The sequence below is a fragment of the Delphinus delphis genome, chromosome 2 (genome assembly GCF_949987515.2).
Source record: "Delphinus delphis chromosome 2, mDelDel1.2, whole genome shotgun sequence".
Taxonomy (NCBI): Eukaryota; Metazoa; Chordata; class Mammalia; order Artiodactyla; family Delphinidae; genus Delphinus; species Delphinus delphis.
This window is the reverse complement of record NC_082684.1, coordinates 151,702,502-151,714,314: the sequence shown is the minus strand read 5'-3', so window position 1 is coordinate 151,714,314 and position 11,813 is coordinate 151,702,502. Positions and strand designations below refer to the sequence as shown.

At 47.1% G+C, this 11,813-nt stretch overlaps 1 protein-coding gene across 1 annotated transcript; it reads left to right on the top strand.

Annotated features, from left to right (window-relative positions):
• Window positions 1-385: 385 nt before the first annotated feature.
• On the top strand, window positions 386-8,999 carry KLF6 (KLF transcription factor 6). The gene is made up of 4 exons (XM_060005976.1): window positions 386-699; window positions 3,428-4,001; window positions 5,384-5,507; window positions 5,967-8,999. Exons 1-4 carry the CDS (start codon window positions 496-498, stop codon window positions 6,016-6,018), a joined length of 954 nt encoding a protein of 317 aa, XP_059861959.1. The 5' UTR covers window positions 386-495; the 3' UTR covers window positions 6,019-8,999.
• The last annotated feature ends 2,814 nt before the right edge of the window (window positions 9,000-11,813 follow it).

Genomic DNA, 11,813 nt, shown 5'->3' with positions numbered 1-11,813 from the left:
TGCCCGGCAGCAGCGCACTCAGCCGCTCGGCCGCACACCTCCCAGCACCGACTCCTCCAGCGTGAGGCGGCTCGCGCCTTATATACCCTGCTAAAAATAGCCTGCGAAACCGCCTTCCAATCACAGCTGGCCGAAGTTCGAATTCAGCCAATGGCGAGGGTTGTGATGGAGAGGCTCGGTCACGCCAGGCGGGGCCGCTGTAAGCCACTGCCCGCGATTGGCCGAAGCTGACATCATCGTCGCGCAGCCCCCGGGCCGGGCGCGGCGTGATTGGGCGGTGCGCGGGGCGGGCGCGGGCGAGTCACGTGGGGAGATGGGGGGGGCTGGGCGGGGAGGAGGGGAGGCTGGCAGCGGAGCTTTGAATAGGGAAGTTTTGCAGGGGTTACGTTTGCAGTCAGTCCGGTGTTTGCAAATATTGTGTGGGCTCGCGAGCGAGTCTCCGGGCTCCGGTAGGATCCGAACCCGCGGCGCCTAATTGCTGCCCACTGAGTTTGCATGAACTTCCCCGGCGCTGCAGGCACGGCTGCTGCGCTCCCGACTCCAGACCGCACACCTCCCTGTTTTTACAACAGCAGTGACTGTCTTTTCCAACCCGACATGGATGTGCTCCCAATGTGCAGCATCTTCCAGGAACTCCAGATTGTGCACGAGACTGGTTACTTCTCGGCGCTGCCCTCCCTGGAGGAATATTGGCAACAGGTAAATAGGAATTTTCATGGGCCAGGTGCCCGGGTGCGCCGAGGAGGGAGTGCATGCACTCACCGACAGGACGGTGTGTGGTTGGAGGTGCATTTCTTTTTCTTCTTTTTTTAATGGTTCGGGTAAATTTTTAAAAAATTAAAATAATTAGTCTTAAAACGTACTTCTGCTGCCTCCGGTGTGGAAGGCACTTTAAAGGGGCCTTTTACAGCGTGGAGCGGAGTTGTCATTTGAGTGGGGCGCAGCAGTGCTTCGTCGCTTGGAGTGTTTTTGCCGTTTCAGGGGCTTATGAACTGCGTTCTCCGGAGGGCAGACCCAGCTCCGCGGCCTGATCCCGGCCCTAGCCCTTGGCAGAAGTTTGGTGCTTGTACCAGCTCCAGACTCCACAGCTGGATCTGGTCATATGAACTTGCAAGGACTGCCAAGGGTGTTTTTTTTTTTAAGGGATTTTGGTTTTGTTTTGCTTTTTGGTGTTTGTACGTGGAGATTTTTTTTTTTTTTAATTAAGGATTTCACCAGCGAAACATCCACCAGCTCCTTTTCTCTACCAGGCCATTTTCAGTTTCTTTACCTTCTTGGGAATCCTTAAGATATGCCTCGATCTGCCTTGTTTTTCTTAACCTGCTTCTTTTGTTGACCAGAAAAAAGAAAAAAAAAAAACCCAATGTTTGCACAACCAGTGACTTATCAGTCATATGACAATGAGCCCGTCCGAATTGCTTCAAGTCAGAGTTTGGGAAGAAGAGTCTCTGTTTCCGGCATTTTTTAGTGGAACTGCAATTTTTGGCATTGGACATTTAAGAAACAATTTCCCCCCCTTCTAATGCGTTAGGATTACCTGAAGGGAGAGATTCTGACACTTGTCCCATTATCTTTAAAGATAGAAGGAAGGTTTGGGGTTTTCTCTGTGCTGCTAAGCAGTTTGCTTTTTGTCACAAAGTGAATTAGCAGATCAAATATATATTGTGGGTTTCAAAGCCTAGAAGGCTTTTAGGGGAGATGAAATGCAAAGTGTTACAACCTTCACATGCCTGCTTAATTGTTCCCAGCCCTTTCCTGCCTCCCTCTCCCCTCCAGGCTTTTCCTCCTAAAGAAGCTGCTTCCTAGGACGTGATTGAAATTGATCTAAGTAGTTTCCTTGGGCATTTGGGATTTGGGCCACAAGCCAGGCTGAGCTCTTGGTCGCCTTCAGAGGCTTTTAAACTCTCCCTGAGAGCTTCCTTCTGGTCCCCAGTGCTCCTCAGCATAATGGAGATTTTAAATTAGCCAGATTATTAAAGTTTAACAAGATCTCAATAAACGTGCTTTCCTTTTTCTTTGGAACATCCATAGAATATCTTGCTGTCTCTCTGCAGAACACTCTAGTGTGCTTTGTAACCCAGGCGTCTAATTTTAGGGGTAATGAGAAAACAATGATTGTTTTTTCCCCCTCTGCTTGCTAGGTGAGGAGGGGGAGGGGGAAGGGTCTATTCTGATAGCAGGCACACTGCTAAATAACCAAGCGGGAGCCCTTTGGGTGGGCTTTGCTAGTCCTGAAAATGATTTGCTAAAAAGAGCAGAGTTTGCTGTAGAAATCTAAAGCTGTGGAATTGCAGTAGTATAGACAGCCTTATATGGACATGCAGACAGTTGATCCTAGTGAAGATAAGGGCAGACATAATTTAAACCTAAAATGTTTCCTACCGTTTTTATTTTCCAGTGGCTAGAAAGTTTGAGATGGTGGGGAGAGGGCATGCTGGTCTCTCGGCAGTTGTAGCTTCTGGAAAGGTTGGTTGTGGGGCTGGGGGGGCACTCTGGCCATGACACACTGCATGTATATTTGAACCGGGTCCTTTTTTGGCCGCTGGTCAGAATTTCAAAAGGAAGTCTCCTTTGGCATTGTGTGAAAGAAATAGAGTGATGACTCATACAGTTGTACTCTTGGCCAGTAGATAAAGTTCTTGTCCATTGTGGGACTCCCAGCAGGGCTGCGGAGGAATTTCCCCTCCTGCATCCTTTACAATAGCAGATGGCCATTCTGGAATGGTTTCTCCACTCCTGTTGTTGTTTTCCTCTGACCACTGTGGAAGTCATTTAAGTTGTGTGTGCGCATGGCCCTGCACTTGGGAATGGCATTCTTTGAAAGCCTATTAGGTCTGGGCTCCGCAGGAAACGGGTGGTTTCTCTGCAGCTCCTACCTGACCCTAGACCATCAGCTGGCTGCGTCTGCTCACTGAGTATGGCCTGTGCTGTCAGCGGTTCTCCAGAGGGAGACACATGCCATGTCAGAGCACACTGTGTTGAGAGCAGCAAGCCCTCTGTCTTTGCCTCTGGAAGGCGGATGCCTGGGTTTCCTTGTTGCACAGGGTTCTCGACTGTCAGATAATGTGGTTAAACCTGTCCGGTGGGGGCAGGTCTGAGGCTGGTATTCTTTGTGTGGCTTACAGAAACTTATTAGAAACATCAACACTGTAACTATAACAAAAACTGGCTCAGTGACCATCAGCCATTTGTGGCCATTGGTCCAACTTGGGGAAGCGGGGAGAGGTTTCACCTCTGGTTTTTCTTCTGAATGTGTACCCATTCCTAGAAACAGCTTTCCTCTCACTCTGCTGAAGACACAGATTCTTGTAGTGACAAGGCCACAGTTTATTTGCCCTTGACTCCTGCATGTTTTTGGAAGTGCGCTTTCGGTTCGTTTTCGGTAGTCGTCACAATCACGTGCCTTCTTGTGGTTCCTTTCGCACAGACCTGCCTGGAGTTGGAACGTTACCTCCAGAGCGAACCCTGCTATGTGTCAGCCTCCGAAATCAAATTCGACAGCCAGGAAGATCTGTGGACCAAAATCATCCTGGCTCGGGAGAAAAAGGAGGACTCGGACCTGAAGATGTCCTCCAGTCCCCCTGAGGATGCGCTCAACAGCCCCGGCTTTGGCTACAACCTGGAGACCAACAGCCTGAACTCGGACGTGAGCAGTGAATCCTCCGACAGCTCCGAGGAGCTCTCGCCCACCACCAAGTTTACCTCTGACCCCATCGGCGAAGTTTTAGTCAATTCGGGGAACCTGAGCTCCTCCGTCACCTCCACGCCCCCTTCCTCCCCAGAACTGAGCAGGGAGCCGTCCCACCTGTGGGGTTGCATGCCGGGTGAGCTGCACCCTCCCGGGAAGGCGCGCAGTGGGACTGCGGGGAAGCCCGGCGACAAGGGCAGCGGAGACGCCTCCCCAGACGGCCGCAGGAGGGTGCATCGGTGCCACTTTAACGGCTGCAGAAAAGTTTACACCAAAAGCTCCCACTTGAAAGCACATCAGCGCACCCACACAGGTCAGTCTCTCCTGCGACCCGGGCGCCGCTGAATTAATTGCACCAGCCCTGGGAGGGGGCCGGGGCTCCGCAGGAGGCTGTCAGAGCAGACACGTCCTCACCTCCTTTCTTCCCTCAAAAGAGTTGGGTCTCTGGGGAGGACAGAGTAGGCGCTGAAAGACTGGACATGTGTGCCCGATGAATGGTTATCGCTTTCAGATTAAACAGACAAGAGGTAAATCACATTCTCTGTCTACACCGAGTACCCCACCCACTCCAGCCACCTGGGTTATCAAGGCCCACTGTGCAGTCTGCAGTGTCCGTGTACAGTGCTACTCGGAGTTGCCTCTGATTTTTGGAAATGAAGCTCGAGGGTTGGGAGAGGGTGGCCGGGCTGTGTGGCGCAGGTGGGTGCCGGACACCGTGTGGGGTCTGAGCTAGACCCATCGACTCTGCGAAGCAGTATCATCAGCAGGTACTTAGTGAGAATTTCTCTGTGTATCATGCTGCCTTTGTTTTCTGATGCCAACTTTCAAAAATAATAATAACTTCTTAATGAAATATCACAGTCTAGAGAATAGTTCCATTTATAGTTACCATGACAGTCTAGGATAACTGGGGAAGCATCACAGAAATTTTGGAGCTGGACGGGGTCTTAGAGATCAAGTCATGCAAACTCTCGTGTTACCAATAATGAGAGGAGATCAGGATCCTGAAACGGCTCAGGGCAGAGCCAGGATCAGGACCTGGGTACCCTGGAACCAGGCTACTGACTGTGGCAATTGTTTTTTATATTCTCAGGTAGCACTTTCAGTGAAATCATATTTGTAATCCGACCAAGGGATAAAGTCGACTGGGTCTTTTGCTTGTCATTTAGAAAGTGTTTTGAAGACCTTGGAATGGGGTTTCCCAGAAACTCATGACCTCAGTTTTGGAGAAATACAGTTTCCCGGAGGAAACTACAAAGCCTCATTCCACAGGGAAGTGAGTAAGGAACAAAATAAGTGCTTGAGAGAAACCGTTTCCATGGAGAAAGAAATAAAACCCAGCCCTGGCCAAGGCCACGGGTCCAGTGGGCTGACACATCACCTCGGAAGTATTTCTCCAGTCTGAGTCATTGTCATTCTTACACGTTCACTCTGATTACGGTCATGTGGGCCCTGCCAAGCCTGGGTCTCTTCCCCAGCACTTGGAGGCCCAAGGCTAGGTCAGGAAAGAGCCCCTGCCTGTTACCTTGGGAAGGCCGGCTCCCAGCGCTAACTGAGGTTTATTCTGAATTCCTGAGGTCAGTGGCCTCTGGGCCTGCTCCTGAGTGGACTTTCCCGCCCCGTGTTGGGGTAGCAGGGCCCTTCCCTCACTGTTCAGTGAAATCATGGCGTGCCTGTCGTGTGCTCTCTTCCCAGGAGAAAAGCCTTACAGATGCTCATGGGAAGGTTGTGAGTGGCGTTTTGCAAGAAGCGATGAGTTAACGAGACACTTCAGAAAGCACACTGGTGCCAAGCCTTTTAAATGTTCTCACTGTGACAGGTACGTGCATGAACAGCAGGGGCGCGGCAGTGCCATCCCCAGAACGGAGTAGGCATGCAGTCACCCTGCAGCAAGGCAGCCGTCTTCCTGGCCTGCACTGGCATCTCTTTTCAGCCCAGGACTTTTTAAAAAGGCTCTAATATGCCACTCGTCCAGGTTAGGAAGCACCGTGTACTGAGTGCACGAGAATAGAATGATTTCGTTCACACTTTCTGCAGATTGGCCCTTTAACAGTTTTCAAATTTGAAGGCTGGGCAGTAAAGTCAGGTGACATTCCCAAGAGCTGATTGGCAACCTCCTTGATGTATACTCCTGCCCCAAATGTGGATGGGGCTGACTCAGCATGATGACTCCCACCCCCAATGGAGAGGGCTAATTTAGCTGGGGGGTGCACGAGCAGGAGGTCTGTAACTGACGGGGCTGGAGACCTAACGTCTGGGACCCCGATTCTCTCTGCAGGTGTTTCTCCAGGTCCGACCACCTGGCCCTGCACATGAAGAGGCACCTCTGAAGGGGCAGAGCATCGACTCCTGCGGGCTAAAAAGGCTTCCAGGCTGAGACGGCCGTGGAAGGAGGGTGCGTGTTCCAGCCAAAGCCATTTTGCACCCTACCCGGTCGCCTCCAGGACCTACTGGGAAGGTCTTTCGAGGGCGAAAAAAGTCATGTCCGAAGCGGCAGAGCACCCAGGGTGTGTGGTGTTTGGGTGGCCCTGGCCTCGCCACTGGTACCTATCCTCTGAGTGGTCCCTAAGCCTTTGCCGTGAGCATGTGCACTGAGAATGTTAGTGGTGGGTGGGCTGTATGTGGAGGGTCTCCTACGGACTGTGTGACGAGACAGAGTCCTTTCCCTTGCGAGGCTGCAAGAGACAGAAAAAAAACATAGTTTGAATGTTTTGTGTGTGAGGCGTGTTCCATGAGATGAGATGACCACCAATCATTTCCCGGGGCGGGGTGGGGGTGGGGGGTGGTGTAGGTAGAGTCTGCGCCTTAGAGGAAAAAAAAGAAAAGAAAAAAAGAAGGGAAAATGTGGAGGGCAGGCGTGGGCGGTCAGGACCCGGGAGTGGCGAGTGGGTGTAGTGAGGGGAGCCCCTTTCCCTCTAGTGTGTGGCGAGAACTTTCGGTGTCTGGTTCAGCTGTGTGAAGTGAGTAGCTTCTGCTACTCTCTGAGACAGAGTTCATTTGTTACCCATTGTATAAGCTGTGTATCTACAAATATAATACATTGATAACTTTTCCTTCTAAGACAAAAGTAATGCATGGTCTGGGGAATTATCTGCTTTTCCATTTTTAAATCAGGACTACAGTTTTGATTCCAGTTCACTGAGCAGCTAAGATACGATTGGTTGAATTTGGTGACCCCCTAGCCATCTGGGCTTGGCAATACACAATCCTTCCCCCCTTCAATTTCATAACACTCCCCTTCCAGAGAGGCATTGTGCAGCATAGGACTATTTTGTAAATGGTTCGAATTTGAATTACCTTTTTGGAGAATTTCATGATGCCCTTGAAAGATGTTGGACACGAGTTGGGTGTCCAGGACACTAGGGCTGGGAATTGCTGGTCTAATGTCTCATTAGACTCAGAACCTAAAATTTTTCTCAGTTGGGTGGATAAAACCACTAAAGCTTAGAAACTGTTTTCTCATGCAGCTAAGTTTCTCTTATTTATGCCTTGAGGACTAATTTCTGGTTTTCTAGCTGTTAATGCACTGTAGATCTTAACAATGGTGCCTTACGCAAGTGGCCCCTTATGTAGGGGTCTCGTACAGGGGTATGGGTGATGCATGCTTTATTAAGGCTCTTTTTTCACCTGGCTTTGTACTGTATCAATATATAATACAGAAAAAAAATCTCTTTAAGGTCCTCCTTCACAAAGTCAAATAGATGAAAACCCCCCAAACAAGTCAGTATTTACTCAGTAGTTTAGACAACTTGACTGTCAGTGTTAAAGTGGAAAACATGTGATAATTGGAAAATCAGACCATTTCTGCCACCGTGAGACTTCCGTATAGACTTTGCACAACAGTTGTACAGATCATACACCGGCTGTGTTTAATATGTAACATTTTCACACGTATTAAAGATACAGAAGTATAAAAAACAATGTATTTGCTTAAAAGGCACAAGTTTCTCGCGTATCTATCTAGCTATCTGTTGGTAACACAGAAAGTATATTACTTTTTTTTAAAAGTGGGCGAAATTCTTGTGTATGTATATTTGTGTGTACGGTATGTGTATGTGTGTATGTGTGTGTATATATATATATATATATACATATATATAGATAATATATACATATTTTTTTAAGGAGAAATTAGAATGTCTAGCTAGAAAATTCCACAGCCTGTGAAGACATATTTCAAAATGGCCACAAAGGAGGTAAACATGAGAACTCTAACTTTTATAAAGGCTTTCCCTTTAATTTAACAATTTGCCACAGGCTCTTGGCATCAAATCTCTTCCAGACTGCCAACTCGCTCATCATAATCGGCAGGTCTGGGATAGGGTACCTTCGCCATTCAAAACTGGCATGAACGGAATACTAGCCCGGTCGTTGGTCTCAGACACACTAAGGTTTTGATTTTGAATGTCAGCTTTATTGAAAATCGAGCCTAAGAGTAAGCTAATCACAGGGATTCCTTTTTAGAGCACTTTTTATGCAGATGAAGCTATTTTTTTCCAGCACATAGATTCTTCCAGTTTTCCAACGAGTAATTTCCCTGAATTGGCACACCGCAGCATGGACAGCTGATCCTCCATCCAGCTGCTGGCTCATGGGTGTGGATCTTTCCTTTATATATATTTATATATATATATATATATATATACACACACACATATGAGTCTGGCTGGGCTGGTATTTTGTTTGGATCTTCCTGGAGATGAGCAATGGTGAAAGCTCACATAACTGGGGTTTTTTTTGTTTTTTGTTTTTTTTAATCTGGGCTGATGGATACACTTACCTAAAGAACTCATTTCATATTGCTGAGGGGGGAAATGCACTTTTCTTTTGGCAATTCCAAATCCAGGCACTTGATTTACTGGATTTTGGAAAACTCCTTTTTTGGCCCTGCTGTGTGCTTAGCCATAACAATTCCATTCAGCAAGAAGGTAAACAAAAGACAAAAAAACTTGCACTGGCTTGTCTCACTTATGAAACACCATGGAGTGGTTTGATTGGGTGGGGCTGGGTGCCACGTATGTCAATGCCTGTAATTTTCGTAATAAGCAAGTACATAAAGAATTACATTCTGTTCAGGTGATAACTGAGCCTCAATCAAGCAGAAACTTTTTGCTTGACGTTAAAAAAAAAATTTCTATTAGTGAAATTTCTTTTTTTTTTTGAAGCACCCTGTTATCTAAAAAAATCTTTGTAAGATTTTTGTAAAATTTTGTTTTACAAGATTTTATTTGAAATTGTTTTTTGCAAGATTGTTATATTTCTGTATGAATGTATTTTTTATTGGAATAACATAAAAGAATTCTTATCAGCATCTTGAGTCTGGTTGTTTTTTTTTGCGGGGGGGGGGGGGTGGGGGGGTGGCCGAGTGTTGAAACAAATTCCTGACAGATTACTCACCCGGCTCTTCCTTGGGAAATCTTCTTTGTGCTACCCAGGGAGCCACTTGTCTCCCCCCCACTCACTGCCCTTCCTGGCAGCAAAGGTGGAAATAGGAGCCTGGGGTTGCTCCCCTGATGGGCACTGAATTCTCCTCCAGAGACTGGCCACCAGGCCTTGGGGCACAGGAGGAAACACTTGCTGTGTTTTATCTTCCTGTCACTCCAGCCAGGAGAATAAATTGCAGAGGCATCCGCAGAATGTGAAACAAACACCTCCCTTTCACTTCCGCATGCTCCTGCAGCCCTGTTCCACAGAGGCGGTCAGAGCCCGGCAGCCGCTTCTGACCTGGCCCGCACACCTGGCTGAGATGTCACCCAAGAGGGTGAAAAGGACACAGTTGGGACAGCAAGCCCTGAAGCCATCCCCCTGGCCTTCAGTCCACTCTTCTTACCTACCCCCTCCCACTCTGGTCAGCCCAGCAAAATAGGGCAGAAGGTAAAAGATTGTTTACATGATCACCAGATTTTTTTTTTTCTTGAGGTAAATGGGATGCATTCAAATGCAGAGTTTGTTCCAAAACAAAATAGCTTTTGGTTCTCTAGAAACATTTCCTGTGAGCAGCATTAGATCTTAGTTCTACTGAGCGGCGAGTGGCAAACAAGTTTGTGTTGAGTTCATATTAAGCTCCTCAGTAGTGACAGTAAAATCAGTGTGTGCTTTCTAGAAGGGGCTATAGGATGATGGACATTTCTGAGGCAATGAGCTTCTTAACCTTGTTCTTAGTTTAAGGAAGTTCTCTGGTTGCTGGAAGGGCTCACTGCCTCTTGTTCCTAGCAGATCTTCATTTTGCTGCGTGGGCAGAGTTTACACGAGCCGCTTTTAATTTGATAATTGGGGAGGGGAAGTTGAAGTGCGTCCCCAGATTAGAAATGTTAAGTAATTTTCTTTCTAGAACTGTGGTAAAAATATCAGCCATTTGAACGGAGTTGTGATGTGGGAGGGTGCAGGAAGCAGATGCAATTTTTGCCAGGACTCATGGGTGTGTTGTGTTCAAAGCACATGTCAGGATGACTAATAGTTGGATTGCCCTGACTGTAGCACTAAATAAAGGCTTGATAATGCATTCTCGGCTACTAGTAAGACATGACCACTTTGTCAAGTGAAGACTATGCCGAACAGCTCGGTTATGTTCAAATAAGGCTGCTAGGAGAACTGCCATGCAAGGAATCAGCTGTAAACCAAGGATAATTATAGAAGGACAAAAACTTTCAGTCTGTTTAACAAAATTTTTGAAACCTAGCTAAACGAAAGGATATGTTCTCAGTCGAGCTCGCCGTGTGCTTTCAGACAATTTGCTGAGCTACGCTGTACCTCAGTTTTCTTATTGCTAAAATATTTTGGGTTAGGTCACGTGTATCGAGTATTTTATAGAGCACTGCAATTCTGTGGTCTGTGAGTATAGGGTAGACTTCAAATTACATGTCCACCCTCCTCGAAATGCTCAGCTCAGATCTAGAAAGCTTTCTCTTGTGCTACAGTAGACAGCATTGTTGAGAAAATTGCTCTGACTTAGGATGGAAAGAGGGACATTCTCAAATTGCCCCTTTAATTATAGTTAAGTTATTCAAGCATTTGGTGCTTCATAGCATACCATTTTTTTAATTAAAAAAAAAAGAGAGGGCTTCCCTGGTGGCGCAGTGGTTGAGAGTCCGCCTGCCGACGCAGGGGACACGGGTTCGTGCCCCGGTCCGGGAAGATCCCACATACCGCAAAGCGGCTGGGCCCGTGAGCCATTGCCGCTGAGCCTGCGCGTCTGGAGGCTGTGCTCTGCAACAGGAGAGGCCACAACAGTGAGAGGCCCGTGTACCGCAAAAAAAAAAAAAAAGAAAAAAAGAAAAAGAAAGACCTCTTTGAAAACTGCCATTGTAGCCATTGCAGATCCAGTCTCAAGTTCTCCCAACTCACCAATCATACTGCACACGTTCCCAGCTGACCTGTGTGCTCAGAGGGTGGTGGAGTCGATGGGAGGTAAACAAACTTTTATATTTTAATTGCTCCGAAGAAAGAACATATCTTTCATATGTAACTCCCTTCTTAGTTTTTAACCTTATGCCACCATGAGCTATATTTTTAACAACCCTCCTTCTCAACCTGAATTATTCCCCTCCCCAAACCGGGTGATGATGAAAATGATGATATCTACTACTTCTTGTGCCTTGACTACGAATCGGGGAGACAGTATGTTATATATCTGTGTGTGTGTGTGTGTATTTATGTATATTTCCCAGTGTACTCCACACGGCGGGCGTTATCCCCATTTCACAAGTGAGGAATACTGAGCAGCTTTCTCTAGATGGCTCAGCAGGAAGCATCAGGCTAAATATTTGAGGCCACGTCTCTCAAATGCCAAAGACCAAGGCTTTAATCACCAGCCAACACTGCTTTCTGTCTCACACAAGTTCTCATGAGAGCCTTCTACTCGTTCTGTTGGATTCACCTTGAAATGAAGTTACATTTATGAAATGGAGACAACTTTCTTATAACTCAGAAGCACTAAAGCTATAAACTGTTCTGTAAGCCTAAGCAAACAAAAGTAACCATTTTGAATTGCTTTCAAGATATGAGACAGGTGGCATGTATTTATTTCTAATGTTTAAGAAGCTCAAGAAAGCAACTGGGGATGTGACATCCTGCATTAATTGGCAAGCATCACCTAATGTGCGTAGTTAAGACACAAAGAGAAGAA